This window comes from Diabrotica undecimpunctata, chromosome 3, assembly GCF_040954645.1.
Source record: "Diabrotica undecimpunctata isolate CICGRU chromosome 3, icDiaUnde3, whole genome shotgun sequence".
Lineage (NCBI taxonomy): Eukaryota > Metazoa > Arthropoda > Insecta > Coleoptera > Chrysomelidae > Diabrotica > Diabrotica undecimpunctata.
In genome coordinates, this window is record NC_092805.1 from 16489198 (window position 1) to 16516334 (window position 27137).

At 32.3% G+C, this 27137-nt stretch overlaps 2 protein-coding genes across 2 annotated transcripts in view; one reads left to right on the forward strand and one right to left on the reverse strand.

Annotated features, from left to right (window-relative positions):
• Positions 1-7489, reverse strand: part of Taf2 (TATA-box binding protein associated factor 2) — a 36738-nt gene extending 29249 nt beyond the window's left edge. The window contains exons 1-6 of the mRNA XM_072525343.1: positions 7258-7489; positions 7132-7185; positions 6899-7062; positions 6631-6847; positions 5770-6262; positions 3459-3692 (exon numbers count right to left, since the gene is read on the reverse strand). Coding sequence (XP_072381444.1) covers positions 3459-3692; positions 5770-6262; positions 6631-6847; positions 6899-7062; positions 7132-7185; positions 7258-7317 — 1222 coding nt within the window. The 5' untranslated portion in view covers positions 7318-7489. The remainder of the gene's footprint in view (positions 1-3458; positions 3693-5769; positions 6263-6630; positions 6848-6898; positions 7063-7131; positions 7186-7257) is intronic.
• An 8794-nt stretch (positions 7490-16283) lies between these two features.
• fng (Fringe glycosyltransferase) overlaps positions 16284-27137 on the forward strand; it is a 510279-nt gene continuing 499425 nt past the window's right edge. The window contains exon 1 of the mRNA XM_072525349.1: positions 16284-16613. Within this exon, the coding sequence (XP_072381450.1) occupies positions 16509-16613 (105 nt within the window). The 5' untranslated portion in view covers positions 16284-16508. The remainder of the gene's footprint in view (positions 16614-27137) is intronic.

The following is a 27137-nucleotide window of genomic DNA, read 5'->3' on the forward strand; positions in this document are numbered from 1 at the left end:
CAATATTATATTAGTTGATCTGATAGTACAATTTTTCATCTCAGCTAGAAGCTCTGAACTATCATTAAATCGATGGGTACACAGTATATTACCCTGATTGGTGACTTACATTTTCGAATTTTTTTTTCAAGATGTCTAAAAAGTCTAATTTAGATTTGTTTTACTCTTTTGATCTCACTTCCTTCGCCAAATTAAGAATTTTTTAACTGCTTCCCGGCAAGCCAGACAGAAAACTATTAATGATCTGCTTTTTAGTATAACTGCCCTAACTTCTGAAGCGCTAAGTTCTGAATTTATCTTTAGGGAAAATAGATACATTCCTCAATCATAGGCACATAAAGCTCTTTGTGTTATTAAAATAGATGTTAAAAAATATATACTCAGGAAATATTCAGATTGGGCAATATAACCTCTACTATTCAGGCATATAAGACATAGGAAGTGGGAAGAAGTAGGGATAGTAGTAGCAACCTCACTAAATAAAAGGGTGGACAAATTCTAACCTATAATTATAAAAGTAATTATCCAAATTTGCGCCCCGATACAAGAAACTGCAGATGATATTATGGAAAGTATTACAACAAATTATAAAATACAGTTACCAGATCAAGAAGAAATAGCGAATATGTATCAATAATAGCAGATTGGAATGCAAATGTAAATATAGATAATCATCAATCAGCCAATCCCGTCCACTGCTGGACATAGGCCTCCATCAGTTCTTTCCAGTGTTCTCTACACTGGGCCGCTTGTAGCCAGTTTCCCGCAACTCTTTTTATGTCGTCGGTCCATCTAGTCGGTGGTCGTCCTCGGCTTCTTTTATAATTTCTGGGCCTCCATTCCATAATTCGTCTTGTCCATCGTCCATCTTGTGTTCTGGCTAAGTGTCCTGCCCAGTTCCACTTAAGTCTCGTGGTTCTTTCGATGACGTCTTGAACTCCTGATCTTTGCCTGATTTGTCGGTTTGTTATGTGGTCTCGGAGGCTCACATTCAGCATTGCACGTTCCATGGCTCGTTGTGTAACTCTTAGTTTATTCGCAGATTTCTGCGTGAGTGTTAAAGTCTCTGCTCCATAAGTTTGTACAGGCAAAACACATTGGTTATAAACTTTTCGCTTGAGACACATGGGAATTGAACTTTTTAGAATATGGCTTAGTTTGCCAAATGCTGCCCATGTCAGGCCTATTCGCCTCTGTATTTCATTTGTTTGATTGTCTCTGTTTATTTTGATCTCGTGTCCCAGATATTTGTAAGTGTCTGTTACTATAGTTAATATAGATAATAATAAGGAGAAAAAGAAATGTCAGCATACAACAAACGAAGGATTTCGACTGTTTTATTGAAACAACTGTTCGACTGTCTTGACAAAATTTGAACTTGTGCCTTTGAACAGCTTGGCCTAAAATGTCTTATAATATATGATATATAGCTATCATAATTTACAAGTAAATATACATTTTATAGATTTCTCGAAAGCAGAAGTAAAAACTTTCCAGTTTCATGATTTTCCCTGGCATCACTTTTAACCATTTTGATTGTTCATTCAGAAATTACAGTAAATAAGGTAGGTTACATGGCTTAATACGCCGGTAGAATCACTTCATTATGAATGGTATAGTGGGTAGTTATTTTGAGCCTCACTTTAGCTACAAATTTTTCAAACATAGTAAATGAAGCAGCCAAACAAGCTGAGTTTGGCTGCTTCACATCGAACGTCGCTCTCACACTCAGTCCCGCCTACGCAGTTCACCGAGTAGGTTGTTAAGTAAAATAATTTCGTAAATACATCAAGATGTATACAGTCAAAGAAAAGATACAAATTTTAACTTGGTATTTTGGAGGTTACTCAACTCGAGCAATAGTAGATTTATTCGTTGTTGCTTTTGAGAATAGGGCAGTTCCTTCAAGTTCCACAGTTGACTGAATAATTCAAAAATTTTACAATTTGTGGTCGTATTCAAAACTATCAGAAATGTAATAATCTTGGTGAATCACGTCTTCCTCAAAAGAGTGAACGACGTTTAAATAATTAAATTAATGTTTGCGGCGCTATTGAAGCCAGTCAAGAAGTAAACTTAAGCCAAAGTACTGTTCAAGGAATTTTAAAAAGAAATTGATATCGGTGCTACAAAGTTGAAACCACTCAAGAACTTTTTCCCGATGACAATATTAAACGAATTAAATTCTGTGAGGAGATGATGGAAAAGCAAAATGATGATCAGAATGTTTTAAACAACATTTTATTTACTGACGAATCGACATTTTCTCTTCACAGGAAACACAATCCATCCATTGTTCGATATTGGTCTTGGGAAAATTCCCGTGCGTACACAATACCCACAAAAACTTAAAGTTTTGTCAGGTAATTTTGGGTGATTATGTAATAGGCCCCTTTTTTATCGAGGGCAACCTCAACGGCACTAAATACCTCGAACTGCTACAAAATCAAATCGAGCCGGCAATTCAGCAACTTCCTGTGAATTTTGGAGATATTTAATACCAGCATGACGGATGTCCCAATCATAATACCAGGGCAGTTACCGAATTTCTCCAAAGGACATTTCCCAACCGCATAATTGCAACAAAACCGTACACTCAAGTAGCCTCCAAGATCAGATTTGTCCCCAAATGATTTCTTTTTTTGGGGCTTTCTTAAACCAAACATTTATAAGCACAATTTTGAACGTGCCGAAAATTTAATGGAGTTAAAGACGAAAATTGTCCAGTATTGTGCCAACATTACGCCGAATCAACTCAGAAATACAAGGGTATCGTTGTTTAATAGCTTCAGCTATTAATTGTTTGGCAACAAGTGGATCATTTGAATCTTTGGTTCATTAAATTTTTTATCTAAATAGGTATTTTAAGTTGTTTTTAGAATTTTATCTTTTAAGTTTGTTTTGGAATAATCACGTTTTGTTTTTATAAGAATTTATTTTTAATTTTTAAAGGCGTTATGGCAAAAAGAAACCACACACCTATTTTTTTAAGAATCAGTATTTGTAAACAGATTTTACAAATAATTTTACCACCGAAAGCTAATACTTAGGAAATACATAAAAATATGTATGTTCCAAGTTCATCAATACCCCATCGATTATAAATGATTATTGACTACCGAAATCGATCTTATGCTCTCCCCCTCCCACTGAAATATGATGTGTGGTTTCCCTAACTTTTACATGTGGGGGGAGAGGCAACCTATTTGCTTGGAAATAGTTCAGAATCCAGCAGCCCACTCCAATTGTTGGCCAACTGCCTGGACCGGAGTCGATTGCGAATACATATAATTTATATGCTCCGTTTTTTTTTGCTGAGTGTGTATAAGTAGTACAATATATAGTAAATACAGGCTCATGGCTCAGTGACAGTGAAGGTATAATACGTTACAAAATTAGAACACATTCGGCACTGAGAATATCTAGATTATCAAAATGAATCTACATTTCAGACTTACCTAGAATAATTCCTCCAAAATCTTCTTCATATTTGACAACATCAAACAAATTACTTTGAACCCATTCCCTATACTCATTGTTACCAAATGATTTCTTACAGTACAGGCCGCACAAGTACTGACTGATACCTTTATTGAGCCACATGTCAGACCAGTTTTGCATTGAAATAAAACATCCAAAAAATTGTTCTGCAATAGCTTGAGCCATAACTCTTCTTGTAATATATACTTGGTCTAAAATAAAAGATATAAAAAGATAAATAGGTGAAAAATTAATATTTATGATGGATATTATTTTTAACATTAGTTAATGTGAATAAGAAATTAAAACCTTATTTTCTTCGTTTATTTACGCATGTTGCTTATTTTTCTTGAAGGTTACCTTTTACATTGTTGAAATATTTTCATTCATTTTATCATTCCTTGTTTTGTCCATTCCATTACCTTTATTCCTATTCTTCTGCTTAGGTTCTCATTATATTTGTTTCTAAGTAACTTCTTGAAATGCTTGTTTCAAGTTTTCGCAGGTCTTCAAAATATTTCAATTTCATTAGGTATTTGTTTGGTGTCAAAAAAGAATAATATTATTTTGATAAAATCGATAGGTATAAAAATAACTCTAGATTTATGTGGAAAACATTAAAAATACTAATTGACAATAATTGTAAAAAATTCCCTTATCGCACTGAATTTAAGATTCAGAATCAGTTATGCATTCTGAGTGACAAAGTTGAAATGGTGCGTTAGTTTGGTGAGTCTCTAGTATTCAGCAAATTTTTGAAACTATCGACTACGAAGCATTATGGAGTTATGATAATCAGAATTTGTATCCCAGTATTCATGAATTTAGGTTACTATCACTAAGTAGCTTGGCAGTCATGGTTAAGTCGTTAGATAATAAGAATAACATTAATGAAATACTAAACTCCAAAATTTTAAGAGTTTTTTGTAACTTGTGGTCACATTATCTTAAATTTTATAAATACTTCTCTTACATAGATCATCCAAAATTCCAGATTTATTAAAAATCCTTACAATTGTTCCAATACCAAAAGTTAATAATACTATTAAGCCGGATGAATTTAGACCTATTAATGTACTTCCGTCCATTGAGAACTTATTAGGGGTGGTAGTATATGATCAAGTCATGGATCACATTGATAAAAATGAAAGCTTAATGAATAATCAGTCAGCTTTTCGTAAAAAGCATTCCTTCAAGACTGCACTGTAACTTTCACTTTGTAAATTCAGGTCTAAATTAAACAATGATAATTATGTATTCCTTGATTTAAAAGAGTTTTTGAAACTTTTGATCGTAATATACTTATCACTAAATTAGAAGGCTGTATTATTGGAGGAAATGTTCTTGAATTGTTTAAAGATTACTTATTGGATAGAAAGCAAACTTAGAAAATGCTCTATCTCGAATGAATTCAGCATTACAGTCTGTTAATAAATATTTGACGATCAACAAACTACAATTAAATGTTTTAAAGATGAAGGATATTGTAATGGCAAATAAATATAAAGACTCAAATATTGATATAAATACTATTAATCTTCAAATTGACAATAATAAAATAGAAATCATCACAACAATTAAGTACCTTGGTTTTCAATTGGATAATTTATTGTCTTTGAATGAGCATTTTAATTATATTAAAAAGGATTTCTAAAAAATTGTACTTTTTTTCAACAATATCTAAAAATTTGTCAACTTTAACTAAAATTACAGTTTTTAATGCAGTCATTTTTCAACATTTTACAGTTGTGTCAATATGCTTTCAGAACAGCGATACCATCAATGCTTAGAATGCTACAGTGCTACTGCTTACTTTTGTGAGTTTATTACATGGGATTGTGATATTCACAACTACCCTACTTAAGGTAATTGTGAATTACACATTGTGAAAATAGAAAAGACAGCTTCAAGAAACTCTTTGTTGTTTAAGGGTTTTGATATTTTTAATAAGCTTCCTCAAATAGATAAAAGTTGTTCATCTGTACAAATGTTTAAAAGCAAATTAATGGACCATATTAAAACCACCAATCATTAGGTAGTTGTTTTTTGGTTGTGTTTTGTTGTCATAAATTGATTATTTGTGGGTATATTAGAGTATTTTTGTATAAACAAACTTCTGTATAGTAAGGCCCAAAAATAACACTTCTAAACTGCTTTGTGGTTTTAAATCACAGTCACAATCACAATAAAAGAAAAAAAAACCTCAAATGAAAATTCTACATAAAAATTATTGATGACTACTAAACACAAACATTTTATTAGTTTCAAAATTCCGTTATTGTTACTTACCTACAATAACTGCTGAATGCAGCAAATTAACACTCAAAATACTCATAGTAGCATAAGACCTATAATCATCATATGTTTCATCTACAAAAACCTGTTTGTAGCAAGAATATGGGTATCTATTGGACAATGTTTCTTCATAAAATTCAAAAGCCTCATGCATATACCTTGTGGTCACTTTCAACAACGGTAACAAATTTGGAAGACAAAAATGAGTAACTTCATGCATGTATGGATCTACAAAAATTTCAAAAGGTCCTACAGCTAGAGATATATTAGGTGCACACGTGGGAATGTTTAGTGTGTAATGGTAAGTTTTCCTTCTCATATCCGGCGTGAAGACCACTTCTATGAGGTCTCCATTTGAAACAGCTGTTAGTTCTTCATCTACTGTGAATTCCAATTTCCAAGTACATGTTTCTGCAAAACTGTCCACACATGGGAACCATAAACGAGATGAGTTTTGGTGGCCATATGTAAATAAATGGACTCCTCTCTAAAATATAAAAATACAATAAATACATAATTCGGAACAAATCAGCACACATAACAATGAAGTGCAAGGAAATATCAAGTTCATGTTAGACATCAATGGTATCAAAAATGTAAGAAATATTTATATCATCTCTTGAACAACCAGAAACTGGAAAAATATACTTAAATTATCTAAATATTACAATTAGTGTATGAAAGAGCTTCATACTGAATCTCAAAAAAGCCAATTTTCATAAACTATATCTCAAAAGGGCAAATTTTCAGAAATCCCACAGCCAGCAGCTAAGGTGTTATTTGTATGGTTCGAACTGCATGTAAATTCCTATATATACACACCCATATACATATTATATAAGCTCTGGTACAAACCTCTGCATAAGTTCCCTCCTTGGGTGGCACCACAAAATGTATTCCACCCTGTGGGCATTCTAGAGAAAATTCAATTCCAACTCGTAAAGCCGTTCCTTCTGCTACTAGATGTGATGCCTCTGGAGGTATGGTCACAATTAGTTCTCCAGAATTATTATCTGGATCCACTCTTAGCGCAGCGGTGAGATGCTGTTGAGAAAATGCTTCGAGGCTTCTCCTGTAAACACAAATAATTAGACATTGAATATTTGAAAATTGGTTTACTTACGTTTCAGTATCTGACTGACAAACATCTAAAAACGGATCAAAATATTGAAAATGTGCTTCATAGTGATCATTTAGAATCACCCTGTAGATACGACATTGCTTGGCATTTAGTTTGATAATACGTAAGTTGTCTCTTAAAGGAACTACCGTTAGTTCAACAAATCCCTAAAAGTAACATAAAGAGATTAGTTAATTGTTAATTGCAAATTGTCTATTTATAATTTAGGTACTTACTATTATACTTTTCCTTTCAAAACTTATACCTGTTAAGCTTACGATTTGATGGGCTGTAAAAAATAAAGCCAGGTTAGTTAATAATTCTTAAATTAAAAAAAAAGTACGAATTATAAAAGATACTTATAATTTAAAAGGTCGGCACTCTGCAGCACAAATATTATCCCCTGTTTTTTCCTTTTTCATGATTAAGCTAGTATTTATTAAAATTCTAATTCATAAAATACATATTTAATTAAAATATTCTAGTTTTAATTCATGTTTCTTTACTCTTATTACTGGTTTATTCATTGTATTTTAATAATAACTAATAACTGAATATAGTAAAATGTAAACAAAACAAACATCGGTTCTGAAAGGTTATGGTATATCCCGTCAACTGTCATTAGCGGTAGCCATGACGTCATAGCCTCATCCAAGTGATAGGTGACCCAAACTACACCATAGTTCTAAATCAAGGATTATATTAATTTATTAGAAAATAAAAAATTCTTAATATTTTTGACATAAATATGAGGATGAAATTGAATTAAAAATAATTATATATTATAAAAAAACTTATATACTATTATGCTTTTTGTTATTATTGTATACATTATCATTATCTCCACCTGTATACATAAGCGGCGATCAGGTAATAATACATATCTTCATAGCTGTATAAGCCTATATCATTCTATATCTTAGGACATTTCACACCAGATATCTTGGTTTTGCTATCGTACCAGTGTATTTTCAAATGATATGTATAGGAATTTATTTCCTTTAAAACATATGTTTTGAGGTGTAAAATGCAAAATAATGAGTATGTAGAACGTGACTGGCTAGTATGGAGTCATGGCAAAAAATCTCTTTTTTGTTTTCCATGTCGACAACCGCCCTTTCACAAAGATCTGCATTATGTACAACTGTTGGTTGGGGACAAAAAATTGGTTATAGAAAGTTATATAGTAGAATTCCAGAGCACGAAAGTTGGGCAACTGTAAAATAGTTACAGAAGCAGATTATAAAAAAAAAATGGAAAACGAATGGCAGAAATATTTAAGAGTTTACGTTGACGTCATACTATATATTTCGCAAGTTTTATCATTATTTCCTAATGTCGTTATTTCGTTAAGAATATTTTTTACATTAGCGGTGACAGTAGCAGAAGCGGAAAGATCTTCAGTTGTCTTTCTCGCAAAAAATGCTACGAGATCTATAATGGAGCAAGATCGGTTAACTGGCCTAACACCTTTCGCATTGAGCATGATTTGTTAAAATGATGGGACTTTTCGAAAATTATAGACATCTTTGCCAATCGTAAATCTCGAAAAGCACATCTATTATAAATATTAATGATTATTTATTATTGATAATATTATTTCTATAAAAATTAAACGAATTTTTTTTTTACTCTTCACTTTTTGCCGGGGGCCCGCCCTTCACTTCTTACCGGGGCCCACTCCGTCTCGGCGGCCTGGCTATGGTTTGTGGCTCATTAGCATAGACCTGCGACTTAAGAAAACCCGCAAGAAAGTATCTAACATTCTAAGGGATCAAATCGCATGATTTCGATGAGCTGTTCACATCACCTCCAGATGACCAAGCTCCTAAATTACTCCTGCAGAATATTGAATGTGCAGTGAACTGTGTCACTCGTAATGTTGTCCGATTGAAATCACTATGTCGTTGGTGTTCAATTAAGGCCAAAATTAGTTGGTAATCATCGACCTGTAGCACTCGCCGTTAAGGGCGATGGCCTGACCAACGTCGTTCTCAAAGAAATATAGACCGATGACGCCGCCAGTCCAAAATTCACACCAAACAGTGACTATTCCGGGATGCATCGGATGCTTTGGAAATTAGACTTAGGTTTCAACTGTTATAAAGCGTCGTTGTTTATGGTGATTTTCCTTCAGCGTGTGGATCAGTTAAATTTTCTATGGTTGCAAACCCAGGTCACGACGCAAAATTCACTAAGTTAGGTGCTGTAAAATGTGCTGTTAGGTTTTTCTGAGCGATGTGAAATCGACTGTCTCAGATTCTTCTGCATACTCAAAGGACAGCGGCGAAGTAGTCGACAGTTAGTCCGCGTATGGGTGAACCCTGTTGATTTGCTGACAAACGACGGGACAACGCGCGCCCACCGTAAATAGACAGTTTTGCCCACAAATATTGAGCGGAACACGGTATTCCACGTAGCGCTGTATTCCGTCTTTTGTGTCTTTTTCTATTATTTATTGTCTGTTTCTCTTCGCCGATGAAGAAAGCCGCTCCATGTTCTGTCAGATCCCGGCTTTATGAGTCATCACAGAACTTCTCGATAAACTGTATCATATGCTTCCTCGAGATCAATGAATACCATATGAGCGTTTGATTCTTTATTCCTATATTTTTCTACTGGATGGCTTACATTAAAAATTACATCTGTTATTGTTCCAGTAAGCACGTACGGAGGATCCAGACTAATACAGAGACATATTCCACTGCTGAGGTAGAAATACCACAATTGAGCAACGGTTTTGGTTGTAATTTTAGTGACAATTGCTGGTATTTTCGCCGTTATTTGAATTGGTTTTCTGTCATTTAATAAACTGTCAAAGTTTTTTCCATAAATATTTTTCCATTTTTTCTCTTAAAAATTGACCGAGACTTTGTTTATTGCGAAAAGGATGTATCCCATTTTGATGTACCGAGAGGTACCTCGCTCGTCCCGTTTTCGAAATATGTAGGTATTTACGTCGCGGAGTCTACTAGACGGAAGGTCACCAATAGTGTTATTTTAATATGGATAGTTCTTGTAAAACTGTAAGAGTATTATACGATGATTTCGAAGAAGTGTGCACAAAATGGTATAATGAGGCGAACAGTGACATTAGTGATGATGATGTGGAAGAAGGATATTACAATATAGAAAGTTCATAATTTTACGGACAGTGAACAAGAACTAAGTAAAAATGAACAGCAACAAGACTCAGAAATGATATCTAGCAAAGATGAAGAAGAGTGTGTCAATTCCAGCAATTATTACTATGGAAAGAATAGGTATAAAGTGGAGTAAAAAGGAGCAACTAGAAACGTCCGTACGCCTGCTCGCAATATTGTTATACTCCCATCAATCTGTTCAAAAGTAGAAAAGTCAATGAGCCCCGTTTATTATTTTAGTAAATTGTTTTTACCAGATATGTATAGTCTTGCTGTCAAGAGAACTAACGAAAAACTAGCAACTTTTCGGCCAAAATATCAACAATATAAAAAAGACAAATCCGAGTTGGCTGATACTGATGAAATAGAATTGAGAGCTTTCTTGGGACTTATAAGTCAAATCATGAGGATGTACGAAGTCTGTTTGCTACGAACGGGAAAGGACAGTCTATATTAGAGCAGTTATGTCGCAGAAACGTTTCCTGACCCTGATGGCCGCCTTAAGTTTTGACGATGCCTCGGACGAGAACAAAGAGCAAGGGATAGTTCAGCTGTTGCTATCCAAGAATTCTTTGACTTATTTGTAAGCAATTCAAAAGATGCATATACGGTTGGGAAAAAATGTGTGTGTAGACGAAATGCTGGTAGGTTTCAGAGGCAGATGTCGCTTTAAAATGTTTATTCCCAGCAAACCCTGACTGATGACTGATTGTATGATGAGTATGACTGATGCACGAACTGGGTATTTACATAATGCTTACATTTATGCTGGGAAAGGTTCAAATGGATTTAGACTCACAAATGAAGAAAGAAGAATGAGCACACCTACTCAAGCAGTTATAAGATTGGTCAAACATCTTTATAATACTAATAGAAATGTAACTGGCAACAACTGATTTAGTTCAGTTGATTTAGTACACCATCTACAACAACATAAACTCACTTACGTTGGCACAATGCGAAGAAATAAAAAAGAAATTCCTCCACAGTTCTTTCCTTCGTAATGAAGGCGACACTTTGTATGGATTTACCAAAGACCTAACACTTTTATCCCGTACAACTAAGAAAAATAAAGCTGTAATATTAATTTCTTCCGTGCATCATTCCATAGAAGTAGATGCAGATAATGGACTACCAGAAATAAATTCTTTTTACAACTTGACCAAAGGGGGTGTAGGACGTGATGGATGAAAAGTGTGTAAAATATTCCTGTAGCCGCAGAACACGTAGATGGCCCATGGCTATATTTTATAAAATAGTAGACGTATTGTCGTATTCATGTTGACGATGAAATATATAACTTATTTCATAATGCCAACACTGACCAAGAAACAAATTCAAGATAACATCACCAACATCAACGCGGCGAGCATGAGACTTTTGTGGGTCCTTTTATTCCACTCCTCTGCATTCCCTATGCATACGGTACACTATCAGTAAAAGAAATGAACTTCGGTATAAATGCTTTATTCTCTCATTTATTAGTAACAATAAGGATCTACATTTTAGTATTCATTGAAGTTACTGTATACAAAATAATCTGTCCTTGTTGACAGGCAAGTACAAAATTCTATTAAAAAAAAACTTAGCTTGTGGTCTGCGGGCTTCTTCCGGTGCTGTCCTGAGTTATTTCCAGCTCAAGATCTTCTTCGTGAGGCGTCAGTTGGTAGTTTTCATTTGTTGTCTCTGGAACTGATGTTTGTGAAACTGCTGGGTTTTTTTAAAAGGATGGATCCATCTGGAGAACTGCTATTACATATATTATATTTCCTTTATTTCTGGGAACTGGTACCTATTACATATTTCCTTTATTTTTGGGCAACCGCTACTATATATTATTTCTGGGAACGAAACATCGTAATATCAGGGCCACGCCCTTCTCCTGGGTGCCTAAAAGAGAAATTGAGGTGTAGATAACCCGCAGCATAAATTTATGAAGGGCCCCCACCACCCAAGCCAATAAAATTCTAGTACCCCCTGTCAGCAGTACAAAAAATCCTACATGTGACTTCTGAACTAAAAGTTAGAACCCAAATGTTTTATTTTAAAACTCCCCATAATAACTATTAGAAACTACAATTTAATAAATAAATAAAAATAAATTAATTTAATCCCAAATATTTATAAATTAACAAATTTTAAATTAAAACATGAAACTTGAAAATAATTATTATTTAACATAACTGCTGATATATGAATTAAATAGCATTCACGGAAAATAAATACCCCAAAAACATTTTCATTACCTTATTGATGCATAAAATTTACAATAAAAATAAGTACAAATATAGGTCTGCAAATTCGAGTTAGCCAGTTAATAAAAATGTGAACAGAAAACTAAGCAATTAAATAAAAAAACTTACCAACTAGGAACGCATTTTCGTTACACCTACTTGGCGACTGGAATCGATAGAAAATGACACTCAATGGGACCAGCGTGGTATTTATAACAGCAAAAGAAATTACCTGAAGGTCAGTATTAGCTGATAAGGAAGCAGAAATTTCTATTGGGACTGCCAAACTTTGAATGTTTTAAAATTACAAAAAAATTAACGACTTGATAAATAATTTTGCTTCGGAATAAAATATCGTATAAGAATGACTATTTTACGGGAAATAATGTAGGGATTCAAAATGAAAATGGCAATAGTATTTTCTCAATAAATACTATTCGGGATAATGGAAATACCTTTTGAAATCCGAATCGGATCTCACTATGTGCATTATAAAATTGAAAATGTATTATACCGGGCGGACACAAAATGTAGATGGACCAACTAACAAATATTTTCTAAAATGAAAATAAACACGGCTAAATGAGAGGACCTCTAATGCAATGTGGGTATTTGAAAATTGATTCTAAAAAGTAGCGGATTTGCACGCTACAGTATGTGGAGTAAATTCATATAAGGTTTACTTCGATTCCCGAAAATAATTGGAATAGATTCAAATTTATAGAAGCCCTGGTCTATGAACTCGTTTCCTCACATTTGCATAGAAGATATGAAATGCCAAAATTACAAAGGCAGCTGAAAGAACTGATCGGAAGTATCCTTCCGAAAAGAAAATCTTTAAATATGAAAACATTGCTACATCTGTCCATCCAAATTAAGAAGAAAGACTGCATATTTATGCACAACGTGTCAAAAACCCGTCTGTTTGAAATGTTCTCGAAAAATTTGTATAAATTGTACCAGGGTAGAATAGTTTTTTAACGTTTTTTGTGATTTGCAGGTTTTGTGCAGAATTGCAATTATGTTGTTTTTAACAATTTTTTATATAAAATGTACCTATTTTTAAACTACATACAGTGTGACCCATTTAGATTGGAAACACCTCTATAAAATTTGAAGTTGTTAAAAGATTTTAACCAATTTTTTTTTTGATGTCATGTAATAAAATGTCTATTGCGGGACAAAATATGAAATATTTAGTTAAATTTTCAGGGCAGTCTACGATACTTTTTCTTCGTCGAAAATGGAGAATTTGTATAAGCGATTTTTTTATTAAAAAAATTTTGCCACTGGATTTAGAGTGGCTTCAAATAGCTATGACAAAAATTTCATTAAGATATATTTATTAATAACAAACTTATGACAACTTAAAATTTTAAAACTCACTAAGAAAAAAACACTCTGTATTAACGTTAAAAAAAAAACACTCTGTATTAACAGAAACATGAAAACATAATTTTAGTTTAAATCCTAGTTGCCTCTACCAATCCACCATCTAATTGGATACATTTGTCGTAGCGTTTATGAATATTTCTAATTACATTTCTTAGTTGTTGGGGAGTAATTTCTGCACTTGCCTGTCTGTATGTGACCCATTTAGATTGGAAACACCTCTATAAAATTTGAAGTTGTTAACCGAACACTACTAGACAAAAAAAATTTAAAATAGCATAAAAATTTAATGCAAGTAACGCACTTACATTATTATTAACTTTGCATGCTACAACTTAAATTTCAGTTGCCATGACAACGATATTACTGTTTGACATTATTTGTGTCATACAAATTTCAGTACTAGCATAAATTTATGCATAATATCTGCAACAATATTTACTTCAAATTCTTTTAATAATATTTTGTGTCGTGGCTGCAAGATTAAGTTTGAGAGAAAAAATTGAAATTAAACGTCTGTTGGGAGATAACGATAGAAGTGCCAGGGAAGTTTGTACAATATTTAATGACAGACATGTGGATCGTCCTAATATTAGCTCCGGTACGGTAAACAAAATAAATAGAATATTTATTGAATATGGTGCAGTATCAAAACTAATTTTAAAAAACAACCCGTTACAAAGAATAAGAGGAAATGATCAAATCATTTTAGATCATTTCAGAAATAACCCTCAGAAATAACATTCAGAAATAATAGCCAGTTTAAGGAATGCCAGTTTATATTTGAATGTGCCTCGATGGAGTATTCGGCGATGTCTTAAGGTAAATAATATTAAACCTTTCAAACCAAAATGCTTACACACATTACAAGAAGGCGACGAAGTAAAACGTTTAGAATATTGTTTATGGGCCCAAGGGGAATATTTAAACAATATAAATTTTCTAAAAAACGTGTTGTTTACCGACGAAGCCACTTTCACTACAAATGGAAGTAGTATCATCACAGAATTGTCGCTATTGGACAGCATATAATCCCCATTGGGTAATAAACTGTAAAAGCCAGTATACTCAAAAATCAATGTCTGGTGTGGTATACTGAACGAGCGAGTTATTGGTCCTTTCTTTTTTGAAGAAAACTTGAACTCACAGAACTTTTTAGAATTTTTAAACACCGACTTGTGGGATGCTATTCATGAGCTCCCAATTAATGAACGATTAAATTTGTATATCCAGTTAGATGGGTGTTCTGTTCATTACGCCAGAACCGTGAAGCAATGGCTAAATGAAAATTTTCCGAACCGTTGGATAGGTCGGGGTAGTCCGTTGATAGATTGGCCACCCAGATCTCCAGATCTCACAATTTTAGACTCCTTTCTCTAGGGAGTTATCAAACAAAAAGTTTACCAAACCCGTGCAAGAGACGTAAACGAACTTCGTGCAAGAATTCGACAGGCATGTGCAGAAATTACTCCCCAACAACTAAGAAATATTCATAAACGTTACGACAATTGTATCCAATTAGATGGTGGATTGATAGAGACAACTAGGATTTAAACTAAAATTATGTTTCCATGTTTCTGTTAATACAGAGTGTTTTTTTAACTTTAATACAGAGTGTTTTTTCTTAGTGAGTTTTTTTTAAGTTGTCATAAGTTTGTTATTAATAAATATATCTTAATGAAATTTTTGTCATAGCTATTCGAAGCCACTCTAAATCCAGTGGCGTAGAAATTTTTATAATAAAACAATTGCTAATACAAATTCTTCATTTTCGCCGAAGAAAAAGTATCGTAGAATGGCCTGAATATTTTAACTAAATATTTCATATTTTGTCCGGCAATAGACTTTTTATTACATGACATTAAAAAAAATTTGGTTAAAATCGGTTAACAACTTCAATTTTTATAGAGGTGTTTCCAATCTAAATGGGTCACGCTGTATATTATATTTGTTTGTATATGTTTAATTTTTTTTGGAATCTGACTTTAAAAATTTTGTGTTATAAAACATGTTACCATTTTTTCTGTTTTTGTTGTAAGTCCTACAGTTCCCGAGAAATCTAAATTTTTTGTGCATTTTAAAAAAAGTTATTAATTAATTTTTAAACAATCGACTTTTGAAGCTATTGTTGCAAGTATTAAGCAACAAACTTACAAAAATAACTGTACAAACCCTCATTTTAAAGGAGTTTCTATGGTTTTTCAATAAAATTGTGTCCCTTTTCCATATTATAATTTACTACCGGTTAATATGGGAAAACTGTTAGTTCCCTGCATTCTCCATTTGCATATAATAAAGAAATTGTTCTTAAATTCTGTAAATCTTTGTATTTATGAGCCTATAGAACAGAATATTGTAGATTCGGCAAAAACAAATAAAATGCTTCTAATTAAATTTGTTTCCAACAAGCTTCCCTCTAAACTAATCCCTGTTGAAGAATCGTGATTACTTCATTAAAGGGCCTTTAGCTTGCTAGACCTAATCCGATTAATGTATCGTTGTTCCCTTCTCTCTCACCGGTACCACATGAAAGACAGAGGCCCAACGCTGGCGTGTGCCCCTGCTACCCCCACCCGTAACCACTTGATTGAATGGAGCGACGACCAACCAACATGGAGCCGCGAGCAGAACAGTCCCAATCTACCCTGCGCGTAGAGAGCACGTCCGCCTGCTTGATTTTGTCGAATCGAGACGCGCGCATTGCCGACTTGTATTTGTTTATTTCTAGCACCGGTCAATGTGTTTACAAACTTGATATCGTCGCGGAGTGCTCTAATTTAGGGCTGTTAAATAGTTGTGATATATAAAAGGGTGACTTATTTAGTGGTGTATAGTGGCGCCAAAATGAATTTCAAACACAAGAAATGTTTGCAGACTCTGTGTTGTGCAGTTCTTTTTGCTTATAGTATATTGTTGGTTTACCAGACTTTTAGCAGTGGGAATAATGGGGTAAGTTAATGATAGGGGTTATGTATCTCTTGAAACAATAACCGTATTCCTATAAATAGATTTATAGATAATTAGTTGATAAAATCTTGATAGATTGTTTATATTAGGTATATGTAATGGTTTATATAAATATTTTCTCTTCTCCAATTTGTTGATAAAAGAGAATAATGGTTAGAGTAATTAAGTGTTTGTTCTGTATCGTCATTAATTCATTCAATATAACTAAAATTAGTATCTCGATGTAACCGCCAAAACATGCCACCGCTAACTAAGATTGAACCACCTCCGAATATGCTTCGGAATCTGTTAATATAATTATACTCTATATATATATATATATATATATATATATATATATATATATATATATATATATATATATATATATATATATATATATATATATAAATTACAATTATACGTTTCTAATGTTCAAGAGTTGTTTGTCATGGGTTGTCATAGGGATAAGTATTTTGCCCTATACTATCTAATTTATATTCTGCCAACATTCATTCTTTTTTTTTTAATTCCGTAAAGTGTATGCAACATGCAGACGGTGTCTGTATACTCTATTCAAGATACTGAAGATATACGAATTGCGGGTCTTAAAAACGTATTTTGCTATGCATGATTATTCAGAGGAATGCTAACTTGTGTTAATTTCTGTATAAACGATTGAAAAGTATCGACTCATACAACGAAGACTAGATATAGATGGTTTTGAGAAAATTAATTTACAAGTTAGTATAAACACTGGTTTGTATAGTGCAGAAGTGTGGACGCTAAAAGTATCGATCATGAACAAAATTTAAGCATTGGAAATGTGGGTTCATAGACGAATGCTGAAGATACCTTGGACAGCTATGAAAACTAATGATGAAATACTAAGGAGCGTCAACAAAGATAGAGAACTGCTAAAGACTGTTAAACATCGAAGAATGTCTTATCTGGGACATATAGTAAGGGAAGTCGATATAAAATATTACAACTTAAAGCCAAAATAGAGGACCGTAGAGGTGTAGGAAGAAAACAGGACAATTATTCCATATTGCAGAAGATCGAGAAGCTTTCGCATTGGTGATCGCCAACGTCGGATAACTCTGATATGGCACGCGAAGAAGAAGAAACACTGATTAACAGTTTCTAAAATATACAAATTTGTGAAATTTAAGATATAATTATAAAGTTCATATTAAAATGTTTCTTTCAAAAAGATCGTACTTATGTCATTTTTTCCCTAAATTGTTCCGACGAAAAATGTAGTACTTAACTATTATAAAAAAAAACAGAATATATTAAGAAAAATATAATTTTTTAGTGATAAATTTTGGAACTGCATTTAAATAAACACACCTACAAAAGTTTTGTTTTCTGCAGTTTATTTATTAATTCATTACAGTTTAATAGACTATTTTACCAATTTGTGGGTCTTACCTTGTCTGCCTAAACATTTTATTCATTTTGAAAAACCACAGACATGTAATATTGGCATAATTACTGTAATTTATATAATTTATATCACCTATCTTTGTTTTATCTTTATTAGACAATACCCTAATATGGGTTTATTATTTTCAGCATTTATTTAACTTTGTATCGTGACCTGAAGATGCTTTGCATATTGTAGAAAGCGAAACCGGTCGTCTGATTAGTTAAATTAAAATTATTGTGAGTAAGTCTAATTTATTATTTCTTTTACCTTTTGAAATGGACTCACACAAGCAACACATTCATGATTATTCTTTTTATATTCTCTATTCTCTATATTTTTACGCAAACGCTCCTACAAATAAATAAAATGACGTCTATGAAGCCAAAGTTCATCAGACATTTGGGTTGGTTTTCGGTGAAATGTAAACACCAGAGGCGTGCCGGGTTTCTTTGATATTACACTATTTTATTACTTTATTAGGTACTACAACTGTAATAAAAAGAAATATACCATTTTTAATATACATAAATAAAAAGAAATTGGTAGAACAATCGTTCAGAAACCAGAAAAAGAATCTAATATTTCACTTTGTTAGTTTTAAATATTTGTTTGTTTTGAGTGGATGTACTCTAAAAGTTCCGAAAATAACGGGTATAACATACCGGCTATTGATAGTTAAAGTACCGAATCGTTACAGATATTAAAAAGTAACGAAAATTTACATACAGTTTCATATATCGCCGACTGATTTTAGTTTTGAAAACCGTCCGTATAGAGGTGTCCGGTAAAGAGAGGTGTATGTCGAGACGTGTTTTAAATGTAGACAACTTTATATTTAATGTACTTTCTTATTTTGCTGCTGAGAAAACCAACGGGGGCCCTTTGCGACCAGTTCAGTCCGTACATAAACGTGTGTGTGATGCACTCTGTATTAGTGAAACAAAACTAAAGTCGGTTTTGCAAAAAGCAAAAAAAAAGTGGACAAAGTGAACAAAATGTCGCATAATATAAATCTTGCCCCAAAGACTATAGATCTTCCCGAAGGTTGCAAATTTGAAATCCGTAAGACAGTATATAAAATGCGCGAAAAGAAAAAAAAAGTTAGAGAATAAGTAAGTTTTTTGGTGTTTTTAATACTAATTGAATATTCGACTAAATAAATTACACTATTTAATCACTTAAGTATTGTTACACTTCCACTTTACACTTTTACATTACATTACACTTAAACCAACTTGTATACAATACTAAACTCAATGATAGTAATTATATACTTCAAAATCTGAATTACAACTACTGTACTATCAACTCTATATTTATATTATGACTTCATATTTAAATCTAAGGTTTATATCTGTCATAACAGTATTTAAAAATGGGGAGAATTTACTATTGTACAGTTCAGCACATTGGACCAGTTAAATCGATACCTTAAACCGAATTTAAAACAGTCGTATATTCGTGGAATGGAGTATATCATTCTTCGTCTGTATTCCCTCCTTTGACCGTAAAGAAAAAAAGAAGTTATGGTATAAACGCGGTATTGAAGGTGGATCACCTCTGCAAATCTCTATTTCAATTTTTTACTATCAACAGATAGAGATTACTTTTTTTCAGACATAGGACATATTATTTTTGGGGTTTCTGCAAAATCCTATTTAAATTGAACAGTATTAGGTACTTCTGGTAGCCACGACAATTCCCGAATTTTATTAATTTTTACTCGATTAAAAGTTTCGCCCATTCTCCAGTTCTGATTTTTTACCATGTCAGAAAATTTTACAAAGTCTGCTTGGGACATTTCTTTTACTGTGTAGGTTTGGCAAGTTACTTTCACCATTTTTATTAATGCTATCAATTGACTGGGGGTGTAGACAGCACCCTGTCGCTTTTTTAGCTGTATCTATTACTGCATGCATACTATCTCCTTCATTCTGAGTATGCTCCTTCTCCAAAAACCTGTAAAGTCGGTTCGCTATATTTACGCGGGTTTCAGATTAAAAATTTTATTGTAAGTACCCAGTTTTAATTACCTGCTCTTTGGGGAAATATCAACTGGTCAAATGAAATGAAAAATAATCCATAACTTTTTTTAATTAAATAATAATGGAAAATCATTTATATAATTGACAGTATAATAAGGAGAATTACTTCATTAATGGAGTCTAATGTGGCTAATATAAACCTAATAATAATTTTATATTACACTTCACACAGAAAATATGGTCTATGTATATTTGTTCCATGGAGAAAATTTCTAATGAAAAATAAAAAAATTTAACCTGCCAACAAAAATGAAAATCAGTCATTATCATCAAAAATATCATAATCGTCATCATCATCACTGTCATCACCATTAATGGTTATTATGATTGGACTTATTTCGTTTATTTTATTTTCACGAGTCCACCAATATTCTATTAGTTTCTCGCACTTGAATATACGGACGTGTACGAACTCATCACTATATAGCCCCCCATAAAATTATTAGACCCTCGGAGATATAGTAAACTGATCACCGGCATCCTTTGGAGATTGGTAAACTCATCACCGCAGATAGGTAAACTCATCACCGGGATTTTTGCCTGGTTTCTAATGCGAAAGATTGCCTCTTACCTGTTATACTTATGTTTATGTGATAATTTAATAAATTGAGAAATTATTTTAAACAAGTTGCTTTAAAATTTAACTGAGATATTAATATGTCTGACGGTGTGGCCTATTAGGCGTATCTGCCAATCTAAATGGTTTTGAGATCTAATAATTTAGTTGCATAGGATTTCGATAGTGAACTTTAAAATGAAAATATTTGTCAAAATGTGCTATTTTTGTTTATATCGGAGGTAGTCCCCAACTTCGTTATTTGATTTTCATTGTATTTTTATATTTCTTATTAAATTCTCGAGATAATTTGTTAAGCATACATTCGGTCTAAATCTTACCGTTTTGGCGTTATTTGACTATCTTAAAAATAATAGACGATTTTGGACAGTTAGTAAATATAAAATATCTAAAAAATAGGAAAAGCTGAAAACTTGAGTGTGCTATTAGTGCATAGAAGTCGAAGTAAAATTTAATTTTTGACACGTAAAAAGCTTTACATTTTATGGCATCATTGGCGGAAATTTTTAAATTTAAAGTACTGTACTTTAAAGTACTATTTAAAGTACAGTTTTCTGTACTTTATCTTTAAATAACTTGTACAAAGATCCCACAACTACAGTGCTGTTAAAAGCAATTTTTTTACATTTTTTGGTTAGTTTTCGCCATTATTTGTAGGAGTCAGATGAGTTGTTCCAATTCATTTTATAAACATCATGACAACTAACCTCAATTAGTGTAAGATACAAAATAATTTTTATTCTGTAATTTGTACTAATTTTGTTTATTGTAGAACCCTGATGATGCAAATAAAGATTTGGGAAAGTTTGGTAGACTAAAAAGAGTACTTCTTTGTCCTATCTTCGGCTGCACACCCAAATAGTCGTGTTTTGTAGTCTAACTGATCAGCGTTGACTACAAGCGTTTTTATCGCTTTTTCAGTATATATATATATATATATATATATATATATATATATATATATTTATAAAAAAAAATTAATCTCTAGTTCTGAATGATCTAGAACTTCAATCATCAGAATCAGATATTAGTATTCTTCAGTCATTTAGGCGGTTCGTTAAACAACATGAATTTTATTAAGACTTGAGAATATCCACAATTCATTTTTTTTACAAACCGCGTATACAACTAAAAAAAATTTAATATCTGATTATTGTATTCTAGGTTTTAGATCATTCAAAACTTTTTATGTAACATAATTATTTCAAATTCATAAAACTAAAAATAAAAAGGTTTCACATATGGTGCCGACTTAATTGGATACTATATATATATATATATATATATGTGATTTTAACCATTTAATCAGAAATCTCAAAATGTAATAAATATCAGAAAAAGTAATTTACAGCAACAAAGTAATATTATGCCTTACCTACAAGAAACATCTTCTACAGTTAACTTAAAGAACTTAATTACGCTGATTTTTTTCTGTTTGATCAGGATGATTTGCGAAAACCAGTGCGAAACAACTAAAAAACGGTATAGAATTTCTACTCACCAGTTGTATGACATTTTAGCCTTACACCCTTTCGTCGCACAAGTCCACAAAAGGCAATTCGATTTTTTTAGAGTCTTTCGCAATTGAAATTTGAAATTATTCATAACCAACATTTTTTGTCCGCGTTCGCTTAAAACGTAATCAATTAGCAGTTCACTATCCATGTTGAAGAAACAAGGGCAAATGAAGAGAAATTTTTCTTTTCGCATGATTTTAGGTAGCTATTAATAGAATTTTGTGGAATGATAAAATAAAAACCAATAAATTGCAGTTACATTTAAGACATCTGGATTTGGATTATTCTGTGAAATTACCAGAAACTAGCCGTTTGCAAGGATTTTATGATCTATACCTGATCCGGGGTGCAGGTACGCCAGTGATCAGTTTACCGATCTCTTAGGGTCTATTTTGAAAAACCTACTTTTATGGCGGTGATGAGTTTGTACTATGTACGAGGGTATTTATGGTAATTGGTGATGAGTTTACGTGTACCCGAATATACAGTTGCACCACACTTCTGGAGTTACAATTGAAAGTGCCTTTCGCCAAGTTTCCCGACCTGCGTCGTCGCTATAACCGTTAGGCCCAATATGGTTGTCATAATATTGTTTTTCTATTCCCCATATATATTCGATGGGATTAAACTGGCAATGATACGGTGGCAGACGTAAAACTTGATGACCGTATGATGTCGCTTCCCTTCTCCATCAGTATGTTTGATAGACTTTAAGTCGTTTACTGCAACTGGTTATCAATGAGTCATTAGCATAATTTTGTTAATCCGAAACCCGCGTAAATATAGCGAACCGACTATATGTTATCTTTATATTGAGAATTTTAGAAGCATAAGCAAACATGGAGAAAATAAAACGGTTTCTATTTTACCCCCCACAATTGTCGGAGTATAAGATGACACCTTCAACCCCTTTAGTTTTTTGTGTCCTCAGAAAGTCTAACAAGCAACTATTACTTTCATTTGGTTCCTAATCTTCATACCAAACGTAAAAGAATCCTTTAATGTTACCTATGTCGTAGACTGTAAAATTATAGGTGGCAATTTTACTTTTATAATAAAATGTACTTACTTCTGATTAAGGGATAACTAATACATTTTGCAGGTCAAAACACGCAACACATAAAGTTTTATCCACAGTAGCTGGGGATCCCCAGTTCTTTATCCACATCTTTCAATTTTCGGACTGCAACTTTGTTATAGTTTATTTTTATGAACGAGAGAGTAATTAGCATAATTTTAACTGGTAGCTCCGACCACTCCATGGGCGTGCTCAAGATTAATTGAAAAATTACTTTGAATAATTGTAAAAAATAAATGAATTATTTCAGTGTTATAAAGTGTTATGTGTATGTAAACAAAAGTGACCTCTTTTATCACACACTATATTAGAACTGAGTGGCCTACATTAAAAAGGGTTTTAAAAAATTCACATTTTTTTTAATTTTTAAAAATTACAAAAGAGAAAAAGAGTTTTTAAAACCGTCTAAGGTATGTTAAATAGATGAATAAAAATATTAATATAAAACTTACAGCTACTTGTTACAAATCCAAATCAGATTCAGAAGATGAACTTTCAGAACCAAGATTTATAATAACTGGCTCGATCATTTTATCAGTAATATTGTCCAGCTTCCACATTTTTTCCTCTTCTTTAATAGTGTGATTTACTGCCTTTTCCCAGTTTTCAGGTTTTACATTATTTACGGCCTCCAAAAACAACTGTTTAACATCATGAATTTTAAAAGAGGTATTTTTTCTTGAAACTTCACTCTTTATCTGTGCCCATACCAGTTCAATCGGGTTTAATTCACAATGATATGGTGGGGATCATTGTGAAGTACTGTCATTCCACGATTTTTGGCAATTTCATCAATTTCGTATTTTTTAAATTTTTCTTTATGAAGGGCACACAACGAATAAAGTTCCTTTCTTATAGATCCGGGATGGTACGTAATATTTTTTGAACTCAGCCAATTCTGCAAGTCTTTTTTTAACCACTTGGTTGTGGGCAGTCCTTCTATAAGTCTGGAGTGATAACTTGCATTATCCATTACTATTACACAGTTCTTAGGAAGAAGATCTATCATTTGTTCGAACCATTCTTGAAAGACATCAGCGTTCATGTCTTCATGGTAGTCACCGGTACGAGTTGATTCAAAAGTTAATAAACCACCTTCAACAAAACCGTCTGAACTGCCAATGTGTACTATTATCAGCCTGCGTCCCTTTCCTGATGGTGGGTTTAAACCAGTAGATAAGTTATTTACAAAAGCGTGCCTTTGACTTGTAACAGTTTCATCCTGCCAAAATTTATTTGGTGTATGACCCTCGTTGATCCATGTTTCATCAAGATAAAATATTTTTCTTTTTTGGTTTCTCATTTCCTTTATGGTTCTTAGAAAATGTCTTCTCCATATGACAATATCGCTTCTTTCTAATAAAATAGACTTTCTGGGATTCTTTTTCCAGCGGAAGCCTATTTCTTTTAAAAGTTTCCATAACGTACTTCGACTCATTTCTGGGTAATCCTTATCATCTCGAACTGAGACAAGAACTTTATCCAATGTTGGAAATTCTTGTCTAAAGAAGAATTCATGCACTTTCCGTCGAAGTCCTTCTTTAAAATGATATTCTATTTGAAATTTTGGTTTCCCTGGAGCATTACGTGGCATTTGAAAACTACCATATTTCTCTTCTTTAATAACTCTGTAAATCGTGATTTCCCAACACCAAGTGTACTGCTAACTAACTCAACGGTCTCATCAACACTTTCACATAAACGTTTGTCTGTAAATGATTTAAAACAATTAAATATTAATGTTTTTTCATTAACTGTTAGAGGACCAATTTTTCGGCGTTTACACGACACTTCCAAATTTTCCATAACACTAGTATACACAATAAACTGCACCTTGCAACTGAAGTACCTACTTTTAGTGAACTGTTAATAATTTTGAATACGCCACTTGGACCTTCCTATATACAAAATGGAAAAACCCACTATCACATTTTCTGTGGAATGCACTCATTTCAGATAAAATAAAACGTTTTATTTTATCTAAAGAATTAAACTTTATTTTGCAAATAGGCAAAGAATTAAACTTTATTTTGCAAATAGGTAGGTACTTATTAAACTTTGATTGGTTATATATAACCAATAAAATAAACATCTTACATTTCTTGCAAATTCATTAGTACCTGTTAACCTCCATCACTCCGACACTGGCAACCTTATTTAGGGATTAGTAAACCTCACAACTATTGTATTCTATTCTGCTCCAACCTTTATACCTGGTGGTCATACTCAATTTAAAATTGTTTTCCTATATACTTCTGTAAACTTGTTGACAAATATCTGTTTTTCATTGAGTCACCCGTATCAACAGTTTAGGGCTTTGCATACATAATTTATTGTTTTATTACTCTCTCATACATAAAAATACACTATAGTCATATTTTTCTTGCAATTTCAAGTTTATGTCATTATCAGCATCTGTATAACCCATGCATAGTTGACACTGATCCTTTTTTGGTTTAAAGAATGCTATATTTAATTCGGAGTTGAAAATTTTACGATATTGCCGTTCACTTGCAATCTGTACTAAATTGGTTCCAATATGCTCTTTGTACATTCTGTAAATTTTACTAATAGTTAAACCATATTCCAAATACATTTTCCTTGAATGTTTTCTATTATAATGGGAAGGAACTCATGGAAAAAATTTAATGTGAGTTCTCACACTTTCCTTAAGATCTTCTGCAATTTTATTGGGCGTCTCTGCATATCCTTTTATAAAGTGCCACCTTCTCCAATTTTTTTCAATTCAGTTGTAACCCAGGTTTCTGATATACACAGCGTGTTTAAAAACATCGTTTTACAAATTTTTATTCTTTTATTATCAAGCAGAAAATTATATTCTCGGGAAAATTGCATTTCTTTTTCTTTGCTTGCTCTATTTTTATGTTTATTTCCTACATTAAGTTGATTTGCTTAATGAGGACATTGCTTCTATGCATAATTAATAATTTTATTCAACACCTCAGTTATCACGATAGAATTACTTTCTATCTTTCTTCTTAGTTTCACGGGTATTGGTAAAGACAGCTCTGTAACAATTAGAAACAAGAGTTAAAACTATATGGCTCCTGAACTATATTTTATGATATTTCTGATAGTCATAAAAATTCAGATAAAAACAATACCTACTAGTTATTAATAGCTTTTATGATGGCAAAAGGAAATTTGAAGTGTTACCAAAGTAATAATATTATTAATATAAATATATAAGTATTATGTAAAGATGGGAAAGAAACATATTGAGACGCTAGAAGAGAAGAACCAACAACGAATGAATGGGACACTTAAAGTTATTATTATTTTTGTGTATTTCTCTGTAGCTTTCTTATTATTAATAATTATTTAATATTTTATTATATAATAATTAAATTATTTATTAAGTATTCGGTAATAACGACTCAATTAACTGTTTAAGTGACATTTATTTACCTGTACTATTAGTTAAAAAGTCACTTTTTTGTTATGAATCTTTTATTTCCTTGTCATATTTTTTTTATTTAATCGACTCATTTAGTATTGAATCAGTAATCACCCAATACATAAAAATATTAGTATAGGTACATAAACAAATAAACAATCATATAAAAATGACATTAATCTATAAAGCACAAACATCAATACGTTTTATATTATCATCGGCACTGTAATTTTTCATGTTTTGTACATTACCGTAATTTTTATTTTGCTGTCATGTTACACTGATTGATTAAAATCGGTGGGTAAATATTGGATATCAGTACAACATTATTCATTGTCCTTTATATTAAAATTTCGGTTAATATAGGAGCATGTGGATGGATTAAAATGGTTATATTAAACATACAAAATAGAATTACAGATTATTAGGACCCTATGAATTGTCGAAATGTCTCTCT